The 22,411-nt window shown below is 28.8% G+C and overlaps 2 protein-coding genes across 14 annotated transcripts in view; one reads left to right on the top strand and one right to left on the bottom strand.

The window, feature by feature from the left end:
• LOC132932360 (coiled-coil domain-containing protein AGAP005037) overlaps window positions 1–22,411 on the top strand; it is a 171,203-nt gene that overhangs the window by 66,619 nt on the left and 82,173 nt on the right. The gene's annotated exons all lie outside the window — the stretch shown is intronic.
• LOC132923752 (uncharacterized) lies at window positions 910–22,403 on the bottom strand. The gene is made up of 5 exons (XM_060987711.1): window positions 21,897–22,403; window positions 9,375–9,633; window positions 9,168–9,273; window positions 8,109–8,323; window positions 910–4,380 (listed from the first exon to the last, which is right to left on the bottom strand). The coding sequence occupies exons 2-5, from the start codon at window positions 9,618–9,620 to the stop codon at window positions 3,601–3,603; spliced, it is 1,347 nt and encodes a 448-aa protein (XP_060843694.1). The 5' UTR covers window positions 9,621–9,633; window positions 21,897–22,403; the 3' UTR covers window positions 910–3,600.

The following is a 22,411-nucleotide window of genomic DNA, read 5'->3' as shown; positions in this document are numbered from 1 at the left end:
TATAAAGTATTTTATTGTATAATTCTACATGTTTCAATAGTGTACGTTGATATAAGCAACGTCTATACCAAACAATAGGAGATTCTATAAATTCCACTATTGTTTTGTAATTTTTTATTATAATATTGATATAATATTTTCTGTATTAAAAAAAAATATAAGAATATGCCGATATTTGACGAAACAAATTTATATGAATGGTAGTTATTATTATTCTTAAATATATTTTAGCATAATATTAATTTAAACTTGTAAGTTAATACATGATAAATATAATAAATCAGTGATTTAATTAATCTGTTTGTATATGTGTAGAATTATAAAGTCTAATAAATTTTATTTTTAATGTTCTTATACAAATATTTATGTTTTATACTTGACTCACATTTTATCGTTTATATTAGAATTGTATAGATATAAAAAAGTTTATCACTAATCCATATCTGTATATTATTAATTAAAAGTATTATGTAGGATATTTGTAATAATTGTATTTAAGTATTTATATGAATGATGAATATTCATGGATAGGAACCTATTTAAGGATGTTATTAATAATAGTCTTAAGTCTTATGTTGTTTATGATGATATACAAATTAATCATACGCAATCTCAACCATGGTTGTCCCCAGACGGGGGGTATTAATTTAAAAAATAAATGAAGATTTTTTTTTATACATTTTATACTTATATTTTATTTATAGTACATTATTATGTTTATTCTATTGCCCCGTCTTGCCCCCCCCCCCCGGAAACGCCCACGATCTCAACTATTCCGGAGAAACCATCCATTGGAAAATCTTCGTGGTATTGATGTTGGTCGCTTAATTCACAACATTCTTTCCTTTTTAATTGTTTTCTTTATCCACTGGGGTAATTACCAACCGATTGATAGAAAAAAATATTAACTTCAAAATAATTAAATTAATTTTAATTTTGATTTTGAAGCTAATTAGTTTTCAATTATTCTTTTTATACATAGAAAACAATATTAATTTCTCATTTATGTACAATATGATTTTACATATGACACATATTTTTCACTGAGCACTAAAGATGTAACTTATTCTATATTATATATTACATTGTATAAATTACCTAGTTATGATTTTACATAAATTATTCTACTGCTGTAGAAACTATATAAGTACATATTTTTACTCGTCAAAACTAGTTCATATTGGTTATTTAGTTGATTTTTGAAATAAAACACTTTAGCTAATAACATAAATTGGACATGTTTATACATACAATTTATTATTGTATTCATAATACATACGGTAACGATATCACAGTTATACAATTACTTTCAACTAATACTACATACTTAATAAAAAAAAAAAAAATTATTTTATAATTTATTCCTTATACAAATAATAAAAATTATTACAAAACCGCTTAATGCATATTAAATATATGATATTATGTACTACAATAAAATATTAAGTTATTGTTCTACGTAATTTTTCAGTTGTATGTCTAAATGATTTATGCAGTATGTTATATTAAATTTTTATGATAAATACTGAAATTATTACAATTCGTTAACAAAAATATACCATTAAAATAGATCTCTTGTAGCAGTCCTGTAATCTCGAATCCGATCGATTGTAATGTATATGTATAGCATCAAATAAGTTTGGAGATTTATCGAGTATAATTTATATGGCCTACGCGTTCAATATGGATGAATAGAGCGAACCCTAAAGGTCGATCAAAGCCTTTGATTGACTATAGACTAAATTTTATGGCGCATGGCACATCATTCTATAAAGAAAAAAGGTACACGCAGAACGTAAAATATCAATATTTCCAACTTATGCACCTTTTATATTCTATATAATATATACAAGATGCTTTACTAAGCATGTTTCCTTCATTTTCCTTTAATAATGAATTCCTGAGATTTTACTTAAAAAGTGTCTTGCGACTATAAAAATTCAGTTTTTAAATAAAACAACCTTCTTTTACTGTAATTTTAGTAGATAATTGTTTTGAAAATATTGATGTATCTAAAGAGTAATTTTCAGTTATTAAAATGTTTATACTAAGGATAATAGTTCTTAAAAATAGATAAACAAAAATATATAGTATTGGATTTAGTATATATTATACATTGACCATTATTAATAATTATTAACAAACTAATATCAATTATTAAACTTTTTTAAGAATTACAGTCCCCATACTTTTCAAACCCATTATCGTGAACTTAATTCTTAGTACACAAAGTTAAATTACTCAAAAATTATTCAATCGAATTTAAACTATAATACTAATTGATAAAAATAGGAGATAGGTATACTAATTATACGCTAAATTATTTACAGTAAAATAAAGAGTTTCCATTTGTGAACAAAAGCTTTTATCTCTATTAGCTAACTCTTTAAGTATGATATAACAATTTCAAGATTTTAAAAATATTGTATTTAAGTATAGGTATTTAAAAGTTCTGGAAAATTAAAAAATTAAAAATTAAAATTTTTAATAACTGTATTATTGAAGAAAAATGGGATTTTCATGCTTTGTGAATCACTTCTTGTTTATATTTTTACATGATAACATGTTATATATATAAGTGAATATAAGGAATTATAGATATTACATATTGATTTCATAAACAATTCTACGCTTTAAAATATAATTAAAAAGAAGCAAAAAGGTTTTCTATAACGGTGTTTTGTTGTAAAAGGCAATGATGAAATTTCGGGATTTATCATAGGATACTTTTGTCCGCCCATACGACCGATACCCAAACAAGACGTGTTCGAGAACAGTTTGTGTGTATTAAACAAAAAATGAGCGCTAAGAGACAATATTATCGATGAAATACATTTTTTTATAACAACAATAATTATTTTTGAGCACGATCGGGGCAGTTACAATCTTAACGTCCGACTGCAGATTGTATCAAATCCGAGAAAAATGACTACCTCTATATTAAATCGCCGACGATTAGGCTTAAAAAGTTAAAATGATAGGTGATAATTATGCGTTGTCATAAAACGAACTTACGAAAAGGGACTGAAAACGATTTTAATATTTTTATCACTGTTTTAATGTACGGTTGTACAACATTGTAAAATACAGCTTATAAATAAATAACACGCCTTATACTACAACCTGATGGCCCGTTTACATAATGCGCCACACTTGATTTTGCGCAATGAATAGTTTTCAATTTTTTAACGTAATCGGCCGTAATCGGCTTACACGTAACACTGCATTTTTTTTTTGCAGAGAAACTGTATATGAGTAAACTGTGTATTTTTTTTTAATTTTGGAAAAATTTACGAATTTAAATCCAAAAAAAACCTGTGTACAGCGCAACTTAAGCGTCATGTATGGCTTATAATGATTTTATTTTAGGTGCCAATGCGTAAAATTATAGTTTTAAGTTCAGCGCACTATTAATAATAAAAATAATAATAATATATTATGTATAAGTATGTACAGTATCGCTCCCCGGGTCGACGCCCCCACCTACTACCATGCTATAATAAAGTGTATGGCGATATTGCGTCGGCGGTGGGTGGCAGGGTCGGTAGATGGGTGGCGAGATTGGGTGGCGGTGGTTCGATGACCAGAACGCGAATATCCTCAGAACAAATAACACTTCGGCAGAGCGGGCAAATAGTGGACGCCGTTGTAGAACTGTTTGCGGGTCTCGTGCCATGACAAGACGGAAGCCGCGCCGAACGGGTCCGTCACGCAGGCCGAGCACACGCTGGCTACCTTCGACACCTCCCACTCGGCCGGTTCATACTTCCGGTCATGCAGCTCACTGCCAGACGACCTGGCGTTTCGGTCGTCGGCGGCGGGAGTGACGTCGGACATCGGCTGTCGGAACAGGGGAGTCCAACGCTTGTAACGAGTCATGGTGCTGCTACGACGGTTGTCGTCACGCTTGTCCAACAGATTGACGCGGAACGTCTCGTCGGCAGTCGGCGCGTCGTAAAAGTCGTACAGGCCGCCGTCGAAAAGCGGCAGTTGCGGCTGCGGTGGCAGTTGAGGGAGCAGCGGTTGTTGCTGTGCCGGACTGCTGGTAGTAGGCACCGGTAGCGCGGGTATCCGTTGACCGTTGGCGAACTGTCCGCCGTGCGCCAAGTGTGGTGGCCTCGTGGCGTCCGGGTTGGGGGGTAGTGTAGGCGGTTCCTCAGTCTCGGCCTCGTCCACCGACTCGTCGTACCCGTGATGGAAGTTGTGCACGTGATGGTGCTTGTGGTCGTTGTACGCCTTGCCCGCTGTCAGCGCCGCCTTGTACAGTGACAACAACGTCAGTTCTCCCGAGTACGCCGGGTAATGGACGGCCAACGCTTGATCCAGGTACTCCCGTCCACTAAAGGCCACGCCGCCACCTTTAATCTTTTTACCAGCCATCTGCAAAAAAAAAAAAGACAATCATATAATGTGAAACTTCGATTACGTACAATCGATTCTATACGAGCTAAGATTCCATTGACTGAGAGACACACAAACCCCGAACTTTTGTGTAATTTTCCAGACGAGAAACGAATGTAAAAGCTCACGTATAAGTCGCGTAAACTTTGCTTTAGCTATACTATAACTTAATTCCGTTCGCACCACGCTCAGAATCTATATAGTGTACGTTTCGTTATTCGATGTATTAAATTATATAATACGCATTGGACAACAAATCGTACATATTATAACGTTTATTTAGAATCTTTGATTTCTTATACTTTTCATCATATGTTTTCCGGAATATTCATTGGTATTAAATATTATCGAGTGATCCATTTAACGTAAGACACTCATTATTTCAAAAACTATTAACGTTTTAAAAATATTTGTTTGCATAACTTTAAATCATTCAAAAATAACATTTTTTACTATTTTTTTTTTTTTTTTTTTTTAATGCAGAATATGTTTTTGAAGGACTTCAATATTTTTCTTTTGTTTCGTATAGTACAAAAACACTATCAATCTAACGATAACCAGTGGGGTCGAAGTTCAACATTTTACCTTATACATTATACACCTCTGCATACAATTTTGACACCTACCTAGGTTAGGTAAATGTAAATTTGCACACCCAATGACAAATATGATCCCCTACCTAATATATTAATAAATGACAATTGTCATAGGTAAATATATATTTTTGTGCCTTCATACACATATTTAAATTCTTAAATCTTCTATACAATACTAACAATCGTAATAATATTAATAATATCGGAAATCATGACCCACCCCCACCGTGAATATAATGCTATTTTGGACACCGCATTCAATTTCCGTACAAAATCCGTAAACTTTGTATATGTCTGAAATAAACTTCCGGAATTTAAGCAAATATCAATATCCATATTACGTTAGGTATCTCAAACTTTCGATAACTCTAATAGTAATAAAACTTTTTTAATCCATGATGAGTTTCTACTTGTCATACACATAACCATAAGTATCGATAAAATATAATATTGTCGAAAGTTAAATACGTACTGCCTGTGCGTAAATAATACTATGAGGTTATAATATGGGGAGCGATGACTTCTTGTTTATGAATTTCACTTAATATTCAGTTTTTTTAGTATTTTATTTGACTTAGAAAAAAAATCTTTCTTTAAAATATTTCTTTATCAGTAAACAATGTAAGTATACAAAATCTTATATTGGCGGTACCAATATAATTTATAATACTATTATGCTATGTGTAATGTGTATAGACGAATAAGTTATTTTAAAAACAATATTTTAATATTATAATATTGATATTATTAGCATTTTCACTGACATACATACATAATTTATCTATTTGTTCCATTTTAGTTGGGTTGGGTTAGGTCAACTTAAGTGATAAATGATAACTAACCACCAGTCATACAATACGATTAGTCTAATAATTCTAATTAAGAATGCTCAAGGCTATGTAAATATTTTTTTCATTTTCTTATGTTGCGGTCGTTCTATATTTAATGCTATTCCGAGTTCAGCAATAAAAGCTGTAATTTACATTATCATAGCTTTTGTAGTGCTTTATTGAAATAAAATCTATTAATTTACCCAACGAGTGTGGAAAAATAATATTTTTAATTATACAGTTTTTGAGTCAGTGTACGAGATTTTTTAGTACTAGCTTGAATCATAATATAACTATGAATTAATTTATACCAACGAGAATTTATACACGTCATTAAGGTAAACTGGATTAGTAGCTGCTTTCAACGCTTTATGAGTTCATTATTATTATATGTATATTTCTTTTAAAGTATTATTTCACCGGAAAGTAAAAGCATAATTAAAATAACAATTTTTAGCACTTTATAGTTGAATAATTGATATTATATGTCATACGCAAGGAAATAAAATATACTTAACGTGTCTGCCTGCGTCATGACCTCTACAAAGAATAATCTTTTTTTTATATTAACGTGGATATCTCATCATTAATAATGATATAATATTTTATCACTTAGTAGTAGTAGTAATATAATTATGATTTTGTCACTTTTACGGTTATTGCCGTCAATCTTGTGGATAGTTTATTGTACTTTTGGTCACAAAATCATATAACATTATGTATTTAACAAAAATAGAAGAAAAGAAGATGATTAAAAGTTGAAAAAAAGAGACTGTGGTGAAAAGTGACTTTCCACATTCGTTAACGACGGCAGTCGAAAAAAAATGTTACGCGATAAAAAAAAAAAAATCTTAATTTTTCAAACATTACGACATACGACATTATGTCTGTAGAAGGTATATTATACGGTATGGTAGTGTTTAACCGTTAAGGCGAATACAAATAAATATCAATACGCAGAACAATTTTAGTATGACGTGAGTTTTGTTGGTAAACTTTTTACTGAGCAAAGGGAAAAAGTCTCAGGGTATATACCACTTTACAGTAAATCTTATCCGCGTGTACTGTAAACATGCGCTGCTTGTAAATAATAAACTGTAAATCGGTTCAATATGTCTTGTTTTAATACACGAGCATCTTCAGAAAAATATACCTCTCGTAAAATGCAACGTTTATGCGTTAACTAATATTTACTAACCTATACTATTACAGATTTTCGTTAAAAACTAAAAATGTAAAATTAAAAATATGGTTATTGGTAAATTCAATAGAAAACATTTAACGGTTTAAGTGCAAGAAATTCTAAGAGCGGGATTTTTATACATTATTCTAATTTATTTTCATAGGCTATAATATATTAAAATCTACTATAAATTAATTTCCCGAACATAGAATCCTAAGAAATTTCTTTGAAAACCTTGGAATCATATTTTGACATTATTTTTTTTTTATCAAAACTATTTTGCGGGATCAAATGGATCCACAGCCGCGAAAACGATTTTATGTGAAAACAATCAATTATAACGATGTCTATAAACGGAAACGAAAACGGAAATCATAACCGGTTGATCTGTCAATATTATACGGTTTGCATTTCATATTTCGCGCGGGGATAAGCGTCATACCTATCGTGGATCAAATTCCAATCTCGCAACGATGAATATTTATTATGATTAGCCCCGATTTCTGTATACAACAAAGTTAATACGTTCGTTTTAAGGGCAAAGCACTTTTGACAAATTTGAAAAAAAATCATATTGAAAAATTCTAATTAACATCAAAGGATCTATCTTTGTTTATGATGATAATAATATCCATATGCGTCCGTCTTAAGGTAAACGATCTAACTAAATTACCAGACAAAATATAGATGATTTGTCCATAATTAATTAAAAGGAATAGTTATATGTATTAAATTATATGTAAGTTTAAGTACATATCACATATTAGTTACGGTTACCTAAATATGGAATACGTACATAGTACATACATTAAAGATAGTCATAAACTAATCACAAAATATGAAACACGGTTAATTCATAAATCGTATGTTAATGTGAATCAGTTATGATTCAAAATTAAAATATTATAATTTTCATGATCTAGATTATAACGATGGAAACATCACTTAATATTATTTGTTTTAATGGACCGCTGAAATTGATACAAATATATTTTTATTTTTATCATTTTTTAATTTCTTCAACCAAAGAATTCTTGTTCCGTTACACAAACGCAGTAACAATCAAAAACTCGATGTGTAAATGGTGCCTGTACTTACTAAGTTGTAAAATCCTCTGCCCACTCTTTCGGAATTGATCCACAGTTGCCATTCGCCCGTGTGACCGTTCCATGACTGGCACACATGATACCATTTGAACAACTTCTCCGGGTAATTAATTCTGTAAATGGTGTGTCCGTTGATGGCCAACGAATAATATGTCTTGTCGGGCTTGTTCTCGATCCACGAATATATAACACGGGATTTGCCGGAATCTGTGTACACGAAAACAAAACAAACTCGAATAAAAATACTGTTTAAACTTAATTGAAAATTGAAAATTGTTTTTTCTAAAACGTTTGTTAAGAAAGACTTAACTATTATCTAAATAAAATATTCTCAAAAACGTCAGTATTCGTTTCAAATAATAAATTACGTTAAATGGATCGCTCCAAACACATACAACATTTAATTAAAAATTAGTTGTCTTAGATCGAGATTGAATACCGCTCTATTGTTATGGTATTATACATGTATTTTATTACAACAAATAATTAAATAGACTAGTATTATTATCCACGTATTAACTTCTGTTAATATTTGTTTTTAAATTATGTATGATGTCATACATGTTATAGGTGTATCTTGTTTGTCAAATAATTTTAGTAAATTCAACCAAAAATGCCAAGCTCATTTTTAATATAACGCTGAACGGATTCCCCGACAGTTCCCATCGGCAGTCTCATAAAAAATTACTATTCCGCCGTTATTTTCCCGGAAGCGGCCGGAGGTGAATTTTTAACGGCAAAATTTTATTTTAAAAAACGGCTTTATAAACTCACGTTACTATATTATATATTGTACGCCTTTGATGACATACATTTTTTACTATACCGTATTTTTAGGATCTTGTCGTCGCGGCGCGACGGTACTTTAGGAAACCGTCGGAGTATAAATAAATATATATATATATATTATAAAAAAGCTATGTGCAGTGGAGCGTTATCAAAAATGGTCACTGAGTCATAGCAGTAATATATATATTTTTTTTTTACAAAAATATATAAAAACATAATATGTATACCTATCAGCAGATACAGCAGAGTATGGTCTACTTACGTGAGTACGAGAATATGGGTTGATCGTGCGTGTAGTTAAAAATATTATGCCAGTGGCACAGTGTAAATTCTTTCAAGTCTGGTATTTTGGTCTTGTAGACGATGTACTGTAAATAGACATAGTAGTAGAATTTATTTATAATAATGATATAAAACATCTATTAAACCGAAAACCGTCCGAGTACATGGTCATATGAGGTTCGCTTACCTGCGGCGATTCAGCATCTTGGGTAAAAACCACCTTGCGCAGTTCACAACGGTCTCGTGGTTTTTCATGAGCAGACAAGTATGGCCTCGGCAGTGGTTTGCCGTAGACGGCCGCGTGCGTAGGTAAATTCAATTTTGGCGAACTGTTCCACGTGTACGGTTTGTGCCACTTCCAGTATTGTTCCGAGGCAGTCATTGTACAGCACCAGGCTACGATAGCCATCACCATCAGTCGGGTCGAAACCATTCTGAGATAGAGACTGTAAAACGAATTTATAATTATATTATAATTCATAATAATATATTATATATAATTTATAATTGTTTTTAATTAAATAATAATTTTGCATATATATTTACAGAAAATATTTTAATATGTTTTTTAATTTTTATTTTTTAGTAGATTAAATTTGTAGTCCGGTTCTTGGCACATGATATTAATAATAATTCTAATATAAAAATGACATCATTTTATAATAAAATATTAATATTATCGTCAATATGTGTTACGACGGCGTGCTATATAGGCAATTCGCCTACGCTAGTGTGTAGTACATTTTACTTTAGTATAATCAACAAATTCATTATTATTATCATTTATCATGATTCATGACATCCGGATAATGCGTCTAAGTAATAGAAATATTATGCTTATACGGAACTGCTGAAATAATGCGCATTCGGATTCTATTTTTCAGAATAGCACATTATGTGTTATTATTAAACATTCTAAGCAGGCATGCGCAAACCTTTTATTTTTAGCTATAAGCCTATGACAGTTTTTCCGTTCAAAGTTTACTTGTATAATGTGTACTTTTATATATTAATGTAAACAAATTATATTTTTAATAAGAGTCATTCATATTTTTATTCCAGAGCGTATTTTATTGTTTTTTTAGTGCATTAAGTTAGTAGTTCGCTATAATATAATATGCAGTATATATTATTATGCCCGCCATATAATATTATATATTGACTTTGTCTCTGTACATACGTCAGCCTTTTCTTTTTGTTGTATTATAATAATATCTAAAAGTCTAAAGTTAATATTCGATTCACTGAAACTATAACATAAGGCACAAATGTTGCAGCCCCAGGAGGTGAAACTTTCAAACACATAGCCACCCCGTCTTCACTATTCCTACAAGTTACCACCACTTTTTACCGTGATCCGTTTACTTCTCTCTAGCACAGTAAAATAAGGTTAAAACTCTAAACTTCTACTACTAAGTATTAAAATGTATAGCTAGTTTCCTCTTATAGTAATTTTCAACATAAATTTCTATGCGTGACATGTTTTTTTGCTTAGTATTATTATTAAAATAAAATATAACTATACAATATAATAATAATAATACCAAAAACTCATCACAAACAAACATTTATCTGCGTCTAAAATTCAATTCAACGATCAAAATAATGTTATAATAACACTTAACAGAAATATATTATATTTATTATTAATATTTTCTGATTATTATAATGTAAATAGATACAGTTGAAAAAAATTAAGATTTAATTAATCAATCTAAAAATTCTCAAGGATGTTATATAACAAAACCTATAAAATACAAATACATTGTATACATACAATTATTAATTCAAAAATCCTTTTAATTGTGAAATTTCATTATGGTATAGTCTTTTGTTATTGATATAACTTTGTTGAGGATGTGAGAGAAATTTTTTTTTATCCATAAGTTATACATCAGAAATATTATTTTTCCGAGAAGTCTAATCGAAAATATTTCAAGAGAAGAAAAATAATAAGAAATATCGATAAACATTATTTTAAAACGGGTGACATCCTTTTTTAAAAATAGCAAAAAACTACATCAAATTAAATAAAAACATTCACAATACAAACAAAATACAATGAACGACGAGAAAGTATCGTAATTGTGTTATTTGAGTATTATTACTAAATGTGCTACAATTTATATAAATTCGATACATTCACTGTTTGCAAAAAATAATAAAAACTATTTCAAAACAAAGCTTATTACAGTGTATTATACACATAATAGTTAATAAATAAATAATAATATTATAGTATAAGTACTGTATTCTGCATCCCTTAATACATAATAATCATACCTATATCAATTTTATGAGTATTGAATGATAAATATTTTCTCGACAAAAATAACTTTGACTTGTTGTTAATATTTATATAAGATCATCGTCTTGTAAAATAATATTAGGAAACCCAACAGTCAAATCTAAAGTAATAATTCGTTATGTTAAAATATAAAATCCAAAAACTTTACACATACCTTGAAGTATTGTCACAAAACTTTTTGTTTCATTGATTTCTTAATATTTAAACCATTAAAATCATTCATAAAAAAAGATTTTTTATTCATATAAACAATATAGTATCTATAATAAATTATGCTTTACGTGATCATTATATTTGTTTTAAATTTTAAAATGACATAATAAAAACAGTTTTTAAAACTGGATTTAAAATGAGGTCGGCACTTTCTTAAAATCGAAAGATAAATTAATTATTAAATTAAAATTTAATCATTTATTTTGACATATTATATTAAGTAATACGATTAACTAATTATGAATAATATTATGTATAGTGTATACCGATATAAATTATATTAAAAATTCAGATGACCCCCTAGAGCTACTTGTTTTTAGAGCAAGGTTTCACACAAATGTTGTTGTTTTATAAGTAACATCAACGCCACCGTTAACAGTATTATATAAAATATATGATATGATACTCGTCAAACAAAGCGATTGTTATTATTGTTGTTATTAAATGTGCGTATCAGAGACAGATTTTATTTTGACAAGCGTTTTGGTCGTTCATAAATCATAACGCTATTCTTCTTATTAAATATTTATGTCATTATTTGAATACAAAAACCGTATGTATTGCTACAGTATATAGATATTATGTATATAGGATTCTTCCGTAATCCTTTTGATGTGTCACTTTAAACAATGACTTTTTACACGTTTTGATAATGACCCGATGTAAAGAATACGAATTTTATTTCTTTTCAAAACAGCTATTATAATATAAAGAAACTATATTGTTTTTATCGTAAATACACTAACAATGATCTCTTGTTTTAAAAAGAGATTTTTAAATAAAAAAAAAAACGAAAATGCACTCGAATTTTACTCAAAACGTTTTGTGCAATTTTTAATATGCCGTTTTTTAATACATTTTTTAACAATTATCATCTGCTAACTACGTTTGTACAAAGTCTGCGCAACGATGTACAAAATATTTCGTTTTTGAAATTGAACATTTAAAACTATGTTGTAAACCATACTTACAACCACCTACACGGCTACATTACAGCACAATGCATATAATTTAATTGTCACATATAATATAAGGTCCCGACTATAATTGGACGAACTAACGTTACTCATTTTATAAAATAAATAGCTGTAACTATTATATTTGTTTAATAATATACTATATCCTGGAATATTATAATAAGCGCATGAGACACGTTTAAATATGTATAGTAATGCAATTAAAACGATAATATTATTTATACACACATATATATATTTATACGAGGTTAGGTATATGAGTGGCGAGTGCGTTATGTGGTATAGTAAATGAAAACTCTCTTATTTCAGGGATATAAAATATAGATATGCGTGTATGTCAGTACACTGCAGTATACCATACAGTACACACGGAAATAATGCAAAATCGTCGCCGCTGTATTTTATATTAATTTGCACACGATGTTATCGGGCCACCATAATAATTATTATAGACGCTATCATTGTGTGGATATATAATTTTTCGTTTTTTTCCGTTTATCATTTAAATATGATTTTCATCTGCAGGGCCGTCGATTTAACGAACTCAAAAACTGTATTTATACGTGTGTGGGTGCTTATTTTATATTCATTAAAAGTTTACAATATATTCTCTAAACTACATTAACATGCAATAACGTGTACTTTAAAACTCTAAAGTACATACCTACATTTCTTAAAAAAAAATATTATTAAAACATTTACCAAGATTATGTAATATCTATTTTATTTTTTTTCTTTATTTATAATAAAATCTGTTATTCAAAACCTTAAATAAAACAACAACATTTCAAAAGCAATATGTTCACAATGTTTTTCAACACAATTTTGTATTCATTGACAAGTGATATAAAAACAACAACGACAACCCAAAAACTATTCGTTTCATTCAAAATGACAGAGACCGTATCTAATCGTCTTCAATCGTTTCGTTCATATTGTTAAACGCAAAAACTAAAATATCATCAGTTATAATATCAAATGATTATTTATCTCGTATTATATTTTATTTCTTCTATCATAATAATATCTCTATAATTTCTATTGGTATACTTAATAATTCCACGTTTTAAAATGTTTAATAAACGCAAGATTTAAGCAATAGTAAAATTGAATGTTGTAAAATCACCATATGCTACAATAAGTGTATCATGTTTATTGAGTCTGTGGTAATTTGTTTTGACACTGCTACCGGTCGTTACTAAATATTATTATACAGCGAATAATGTGCTGAATATATGTACACTGCCGACTCAGCTTCACTGTCACAATATGTTACATATTATTATTATACGATCGCCTCCATATTACGGTAGTTCTTAAAACACGACTCTCGGCCACTCACCTCCAGGCGCACGTCTGCTGTCCGCCTTAATCGTACCAATGTATATAATATTATTATGTAGGTATATATTGTGCTTAAATAATACGATATATTTTAATATTATAAATCACTTATACCCGTTTCAATTAACAGTACAGTTTATATAATACAACGCCCGCGTTTAAGTGGAGCTCCTGTATATTATAATGTACACAATCGCATTCACCGTATTATTTTAATATATATTGTATTCTTACATAGTACGCTGTTTCATCAATGCACATCTCGTCGCAACGCCTAAGGATATATTATAATTTGTGACATGTGATCAAAGAAGGAGGGGGTATATATTCGATATTAGTTGTATCAGATGAAAAATTTCTATTCCTCTTATGGATAGGTTTTCCCGTTTTATGTTTAAACACTTAATATATCGCGAGAGGTTTTTATCAACAAAAATCGATAACTCTAATTCACAACTCTGGTATACATACATATATGTATATATAAATACTAGCTGATCATGCACGGCATTGTTCGTGACAAATTAAATTTCCGTAGATTTACCACTTCTTAAATTCCGTTAAAAGTAAACTTCACAGATTTTTAACACGGTCAAATGGGTTGTTTTGACCAAATAAAATTAGAGGTCAAAATGATATCCAATCATAATACCTATTTTATTTTATGTAACCAATGACAGCAATGTAATGACACTGTATAAACCGTAAATTTAAATAAAGGTCATTCATTTTAGGCCTAGTTTTACGTATAGCTCAATTAATATGGTTAACCCTATAATAACCCTATATACAAACAACAACAAAAAATATTCATTTTTTGTAATACCTCAAATCACTGTATAAGATCCTCTTTAAAATGCATAATTTTAAAAATCGTATTCTAGTTGCACATTTGGTTTGTAGATTGCTTACACACACGCAGAAACATTTTATTTTATTAATATAGATGATTATTTTTAAATTTTAATAAGTATTAAACAATATTTTATTGACTAGATTGAAGATGAAATGTTTTTTATCAGTTCCTACATGTCTACGATGAATATCCAATTGTCTTGTGTCATTTTAATAATATATAAAAATTTGAACGAAGTTGAAAAGTGTCGAGTTTGTGTCAGATTGGATATTGTACAACTTTACAGTAGGTATTTATTTTTTCTCTTTGCCCTTTGCTCAAAATTGTATGGAGTCGATCTATCTTATCCTACATCTCCTGTCATTCACTTTTTATTTTTACGCACTAATTATTTGATTGGTAGTCATGCAATAACTATCTTAATAGAAAACATAATAAGCATCTTTTTATTTATATTTTAAATTTTAATTGTCAATTTAAAAAAATAAATAAATCAATGTCTCGTATTACTGTAATACAACTGTATATAAAATTTCCGGTTTATGATAAAATATATTACACCGTATAATAATATGATGAACATCAGATATGTGTTATATAAATAATAGTAATAATAAGTAATAACTAATAATATTATATTACGCACCCTAAGTGTTTATTTATTTTTATATTATTTGAACGAAACGTAGAATAAAAATCGAAACAGTTTGACGAAAAATAAAAATGATTCGATGAAGCCGAGCATTAAAAATGTATAATAGGTACTCGGTATATAGTCGCACTTTTTTTCATATTTTCCTAGTCGATTATGTCTATATAAATATAACACTATGTATAGACTACATCAAATATTATATAATATGAACTTAAATCGCGCACTTGTGTGTGTGTGTGTGTGTGTGTGTGTGTGTATAGATTGAAAAACGCCAGCTTCGATATTTCGCTTTGAAGTATTTCAGTATTTTACGAGAAAAAAATATTGAAAATTTTCATTTTGACTAAAAGCACTATGAAAACCATTTCTCACCCCTTATTCATTCTAATAAATAACCCAAATGTAATTTTTAAATCAAAACATCAATAAATATATGACAACCTTTTGGCGTGTGTAAAAATGTTCACTCGAGTAATACCTTACCCCTTATTTTATAAATGACCACGCGTGTTAAGCCGCGTTTGGTTTTTATTATTTTTTAGTCTCTTAAATTATTATTTTCGACCTAATTTAAACGGATAAAAAAATTAATCACATTAAATACTGTCTGATCCTTTCTTCGATATTCTAGGTAATTATGTAACCACGCTAATAACAGTGTGCATTATTGTGCCGAGTATACTCAATTGGCAACACAATGTACTTATAATAGCTTGAAGAAATTTGAAAATAAACCCTGCAGGAGTTTGCTATTTATAATTGTTATATAATACGGTCGATGATAAATAATTCAGTTATTGATATCACGTTCAACAATGTTTTTGATTGTTAAAACTTTGATAGTATACCACCAAACTGTTATATTATTCGAGGAAAGTATGAGCAACATATTGTTAGAACACGAAGAAATTCTATTTAACTACGCATAACCGTGAAGACATTCAGAAGTGCGTGAATTCAAGTTAACGAGAGAAAAACAATTTATTATAATAATAAATAATAAGTACGATAGTGATCCGAGTATAATAATAAGGTTGTTTAACACTAAACAAATATTTTCATCGAAATATTATATTATTATTGCTGTTATCCAAAATTTGGATATATTTAAAGTCCTAATCTGACATTTTCACACGTACATTTTTTGTAAAAAAAAATATATATGATATAATATTATATACATAACAATAATAATAATAATTGACCCAAAGAATTTCAGACAGTTATTCACATATTAACGGTGTGCATAGAGTGAGTGTGTATAACCGAAACGGATTGTTTTTTGGTTACTAATTATTATGTTTTTTTTTCAATACGTTCTATTCATCGCCTCCGCTTCACACAGTTCGTTACGTGTTAAAACGTTTAATCGTTGTATTTTTTTCCAGCGTTTTTTATACATGCTATATACAAATATTTGCGGTTTTATATTGTATATACTTACTTATGTATGTGCGTGTATGTATTTAAATTACGTACATAAAATACATATGGGGTTTTGATGTCGTAAATCGCGTTATATAAACATGTACAATGATTGTAGAATAATGTCATTTATTTGATGCCTCACATCGTACGTCAAAATGACATCAAAAGTTGATGTATGATATTATGCATAATATTATAATGCGCATGAGAGTGTTTCTATTAAATGTAAACAATTATTTTATCAAGAAGTACCTATTGATATTTAAAAACATTTGAGATCATTTGAAGTCATTCGTACAAAACTAAATTTTTATAAATTATAGGATATTTCTTAAAACACTATTTCAAAAAAAAAAAATATTATTGATAGGTAAACGGTACTACTTAATGAATTGATAAAATTAAGGATACATTTAAAATAAGTCATTACAAAATCAAACTAACCCCAATAATAAACACAACATAACATAGTATCACATATAATTAAAAAACAAAAAATCATTCGGGTTTTGTTTAATTTCGATACAAGGCACTATTTAAAATTTCGATGAGCTGAGTTGTAGAAAAATAAAATAAAACAAACCCTAAATACTTATACAAACTAATATTAACTATAAAAAAATAAAAAATATCTTTACAAAAACCTTTAGAATCTCTTTTTTTTAGAAAATTAGTGTTTCCCTTTAAAGAGTCACTTGTATAATCAAAATAATAAACGAAGAAAAAATATTGTTATGTTCAATTTTTTTTTATTTATATATTCAATAATAACAGACGATTGCGACAAGTCGATCTATTTATTTCGACGACCATTGTCGTCTGTCTGACCACGATAATAGCCCTCAATGATAAGAACAATGATATAATATAATAACAATAATAATGTGATTATATATACCTACCTATTGTGTGTGTGTGTGTGTGTGTGTCGCGTGGCCCCGATTTATGTCGCATATACCTAGTGTTAATGTGTTTCGATTAAGTACGTGATTCGAATAAGCATTGGGATTTCTGTGGCGCAATTCTATAATGGATTTGCTGGCCAATACAATGATGGTAATGTAATAGCCAAAAATAATAATGTAATAACAACAAAGACGTACGCGGACGTGCTTGCTGTCTGACAGCAGTCTGCAACGAGAGTCTGTATAGCGGCTCGTGTCAGGAGGACGGTTGCGGTGGCGAGAAATATGTCCGGCTCGCGGCCGTTTTTCCAAAATGATATAGCCGAGTAGTAGTTACTTACTACTAGTAGTAGTCAGCATAATTCAGTGGTGCTGCTGCATTCGAGGGGAAAGCTAAACTTTAGCCGTGTTTGCGGCAAGATGATGAAATATTAGTGGAACTATCACAATCGACATGATATGACGTACTTCCATTTCCGCCGATTCTTTTATTTTTTTTTCTCCCATTATTTTATAAATCGACAATCGGAAACGTCTCTTTTATGTTATGAATTTATGCGTTCTTATTTTCACGTCATTTATTAAGATTATATTTTGTTCTCGTTGAAAACTTTAAACAACCGAATTTCAAACCAAACGTTTCTTTCGATTGCACGTACATTACATTTTTTATGAGTGTCAATTTTTGCGGCTTTTTACAATTTTATTAAAGAAATAATATGTTTTCAACCAATCTCGTAATACTCTTGCACTTTCGTAAATTATTTTAAATATTTTATTACGCTGTTGTATGTACAAATATAAAAAAAACCATTAATATTATTTATGTTATATATTATATAGTAGTATAAATATTCTTTAAACGACGAAAACAGTAATTTGAGAAACTTTAATTATTCACCTATGTGAGACAAAAAAAAATATTTATCTACTCAAAAAGCACATATTTTTCCACACCAACTTTTCGACAAGTTTATTTAAATTACACAATGACAAAACTGTTTCCAGAAACACTATAAAACTTTAGTTTTAGAAAACTAATCGCAACTAAAAATATATATCACTCTTTGTTTATATTCTTTATATATTTTGTTTTATGTTATCCAATATTTTTTTGAAAATATTTATAAATATAAATTAAGATAGCCACATTTTAAAAAAAAAATATGATCTTATTGTCAAACATTAACAATACGTCAGGCTACTAAATAATCAACATTACGTACATTAAAGGTTATAAATAATTATTATAAAACCAATTATTTCATTATGTTAACAGCAATTAACAGTGTTCAAAGTTAATACAATTTTTATTTTCCATTTAGAAGGTTTAGTGGTAAATAGATTCGCCTACGTTCAAATTAAGCATCATTATGAAATGATCAGTGCAAATGATAAATTAGCCTTGGCCTGTAGAGAAACCACATAATTGAATAACCATAATAATATAATAATTGGTATAGTGAAATTACAGTTCCAAAAAATATTTAATACAGCTGAGCATCACGAACCAATAAGATAATTAAATTAAATATATTATTACTTTTCTACTTTCAGATATAAATAAATAACAAACCGATAATGTTAACAGATTTGCATTTAGAAAATCATAAATGTGTTTTCAATTTCTATGTTTTTGAATTTTACGATAATTATTGTAATTATGCCACTTTAAATAATGTTAATTGACTAGGTACTTCTTACTTAGTAAGATATATTTATATTTTATTTATTTAAAACAATTTATTTTTACTCAAACTGACGACCATACTTTCTATAAAGATAATCCAAAATAATAAATAAAACATAATATTAGGAATACGTTATACCCGATCAAGTCTTAGATAATATTTTTATCTTAAAGTTTGATAATAGCCAATAGGTAAATTGAATGCAATATTAAAGCTAACTACATAAAATGTGTTCTGTTGAATGCAAATTTGCTATGATGTACGGCTAGTAAGACAGAGACACAACATATGCGGGTATAAAATCCTCTTAAGAACATATTATGTATTATTATTATATGTTATCGTTTCATCAAGAATTAAGAAAATTAAATATTATTTTAGTGAAACAAATGATATAAATATGGATATTTTGTTTTATTCATGTTAAATTTTTGATTGAAAGTATAAGTATTTTACAAAATATATAAATATTAAATAACTATATTAATAGAATCGATATGCATTTTTTTTTTTTTTTAATTTTGGATTTCGATTGAAATTTAGCAATATAAACATCGTTATAGTAATAACCATCAACGACTAGCAAGTTAACGAATCTTCAAACTATACGAGCCTAACATTTACGAGTAAGGTTAAGTTTGGTATGATATTAATATTTGAAAAAAAAAGAAATTGATTTAATATTTTTTACTGAAATCGGTTTGAATTAAAATAAATATAAATGTTTGTTCGACTGCTCTCTGCACATGTCAATTTGTCCACCCTCGGTCGTTTTTCTACGTAATCGAATGATGCAATTATCATCTTTCGCCGGTAAATTAAAATAAAATCAAATTGCGACTATACATACATATTATAATATATTGCGTAGGTATATAAACTGTAAATGTGATTACGAATCCATTTACTGGACTAGTAATATTTAAAAAAACTTCCGTACTCACATTTTTTTCTTATATTTGTTTTATCGCTTTTTTTTAATCTTGGTTCCGTGTGTGTAAATACCTTCACTCGATAGGACTTTGGAAATTTATCAGACTAATTGCATGTATATAGTATAGGATATTCGCAGTTTAATTTTATCGATGAACTCAAAGCTGTGTGGATATGGAAAAAACCTGTCACAGAGTGTAAATTGGTATTTACATAATATAGGCTGTGCGTATATTTAATATAATCGGATATGTGAAAAATGTATCAATTTTTCTCGAAACCTAAAAGTACTGAAATATTTATATATGCGTGCTTAATGACATTTTCCTATTGGCTTAGGGTCGACTCTCTAGAGACAACAATATTATAATATACGAGTTCTATATTTCGTACCCGGATAATCAACAAATTAAAAAAATATTAGTCTTGATTTCATTTTAGATATTTTAAATTGATGGTGATTTATGAAACGTTAACCAGAAGATATCTATTGTAAGTACGTAACGTCGTACCGACAGTGTGTTGGTATATACAGACATCGCATAACGGTTGAACGAGTTTTTATGATCCTATTTAAATATATACTATTTAATATTTTACGAAAATGATATACCTTCATACGGGCTTGTTGTGTTTTTGGCAAAATCCCCATTTAAAAAGTATTATATCATTTTTATATATATATAAATTTGGGTATACATAATTTAAATAGAATAGTTTAACTTAAACTTCAATAATAAAATAAAATGTTCTTTGTACGTAAATTATAACCTCACATCGACGAATTAAATGAGGTAAAATTAAATTGTATTAATGTAATGTGAGCATGCAATTCAAAAATATATAAATTAGAATAAAATATATTAATGTTTAAAAAATATCGTCTTTTACAAACATTCAGCGACCAATAAATAATATAATTGTTATATTATAATCGTTATAAGTAATTCGATTAAACTAGCAAGTTAATGATTTTTGTTTAACTCAGTTAAGGTGATATTCATTAATAGAAAAATTGCATAAGTTTAACTTAGTTAAATAAAAAATGAATAGATAATTTTTTGAACTTTTTATAAAGTTTTAAAGTTTTTTAGTTGTATATAATAATATTTTATTAATAACTTAAGCTTACTTCAAATTTTACCAACTCAAAACTATATAGTTTTATAAAGTATTTCTATGGAGTTTTTATTGAAGTTTTTTTGTCACGAAAAAAATAAATGATTCACATTAAACATTATCCGAAACAATTTATGACTTGAAAACGAGAAATCGATTGAATTATTGTAATAGAATTAAATATTTTAACTTATATTTTTAAATAAAAATTTAATTTATTGATCTCACAATTATTCAACATCGTTAACGTAATGTACCTATATTATACACTAGGACTCACTTGTGTGGCTCGGGTTTGGAGTAAAGTATGCTTGGCGTTCTGTTTAATTTTTTGGGATTTTCGTCGTAGGTCTTGTGTACTGATCGGCACTAAACCGGACGACCAAATAAAAAATAAAAATTGAATTGATTTTTAAAATACAACGACGCCGTTTATTACTGTAAACGATGATATATTTTTTTAAATATATATACCGGTGGACAATCGGGTAAATTTCACAGTGACCACGAGGGGCGCAACGGACGCGACAACGGTAAACGAGCAACTGAACGCTATGTTAAACGACTGCGACGACGACGACGACGTGTGGTGTGTAACGTGCGTGTGAGCCGGCGAAAAAAACATAACCGGACGTCTTGCAGAACGTGGTCATCTGCGGCGATCGTTTGGACAGCTCGGAACCGGAATACCGGCAACTACTTTACTAGATATATATAATAATACAATATAAATTGGTTGTGCAGCAGCCGGGACGGCGGGAAACGCGCTCGTCTCGCGATGGAGGTAGACAGAGA

This window comes from Rhopalosiphum padi, chromosome 1 (genome assembly GCF_020882245.1).
Source record: "Rhopalosiphum padi isolate XX-2018 chromosome 1, ASM2088224v1, whole genome shotgun sequence".
Taxonomy (NCBI): domain Eukaryota; kingdom Metazoa; phylum Arthropoda; class Insecta; order Hemiptera; family Aphididae; genus Rhopalosiphum; species Rhopalosiphum padi.
Note: the sequence above shows the minus strand (reverse complement) of the source record. Positions and strands in the feature narration are given on the sequence as shown.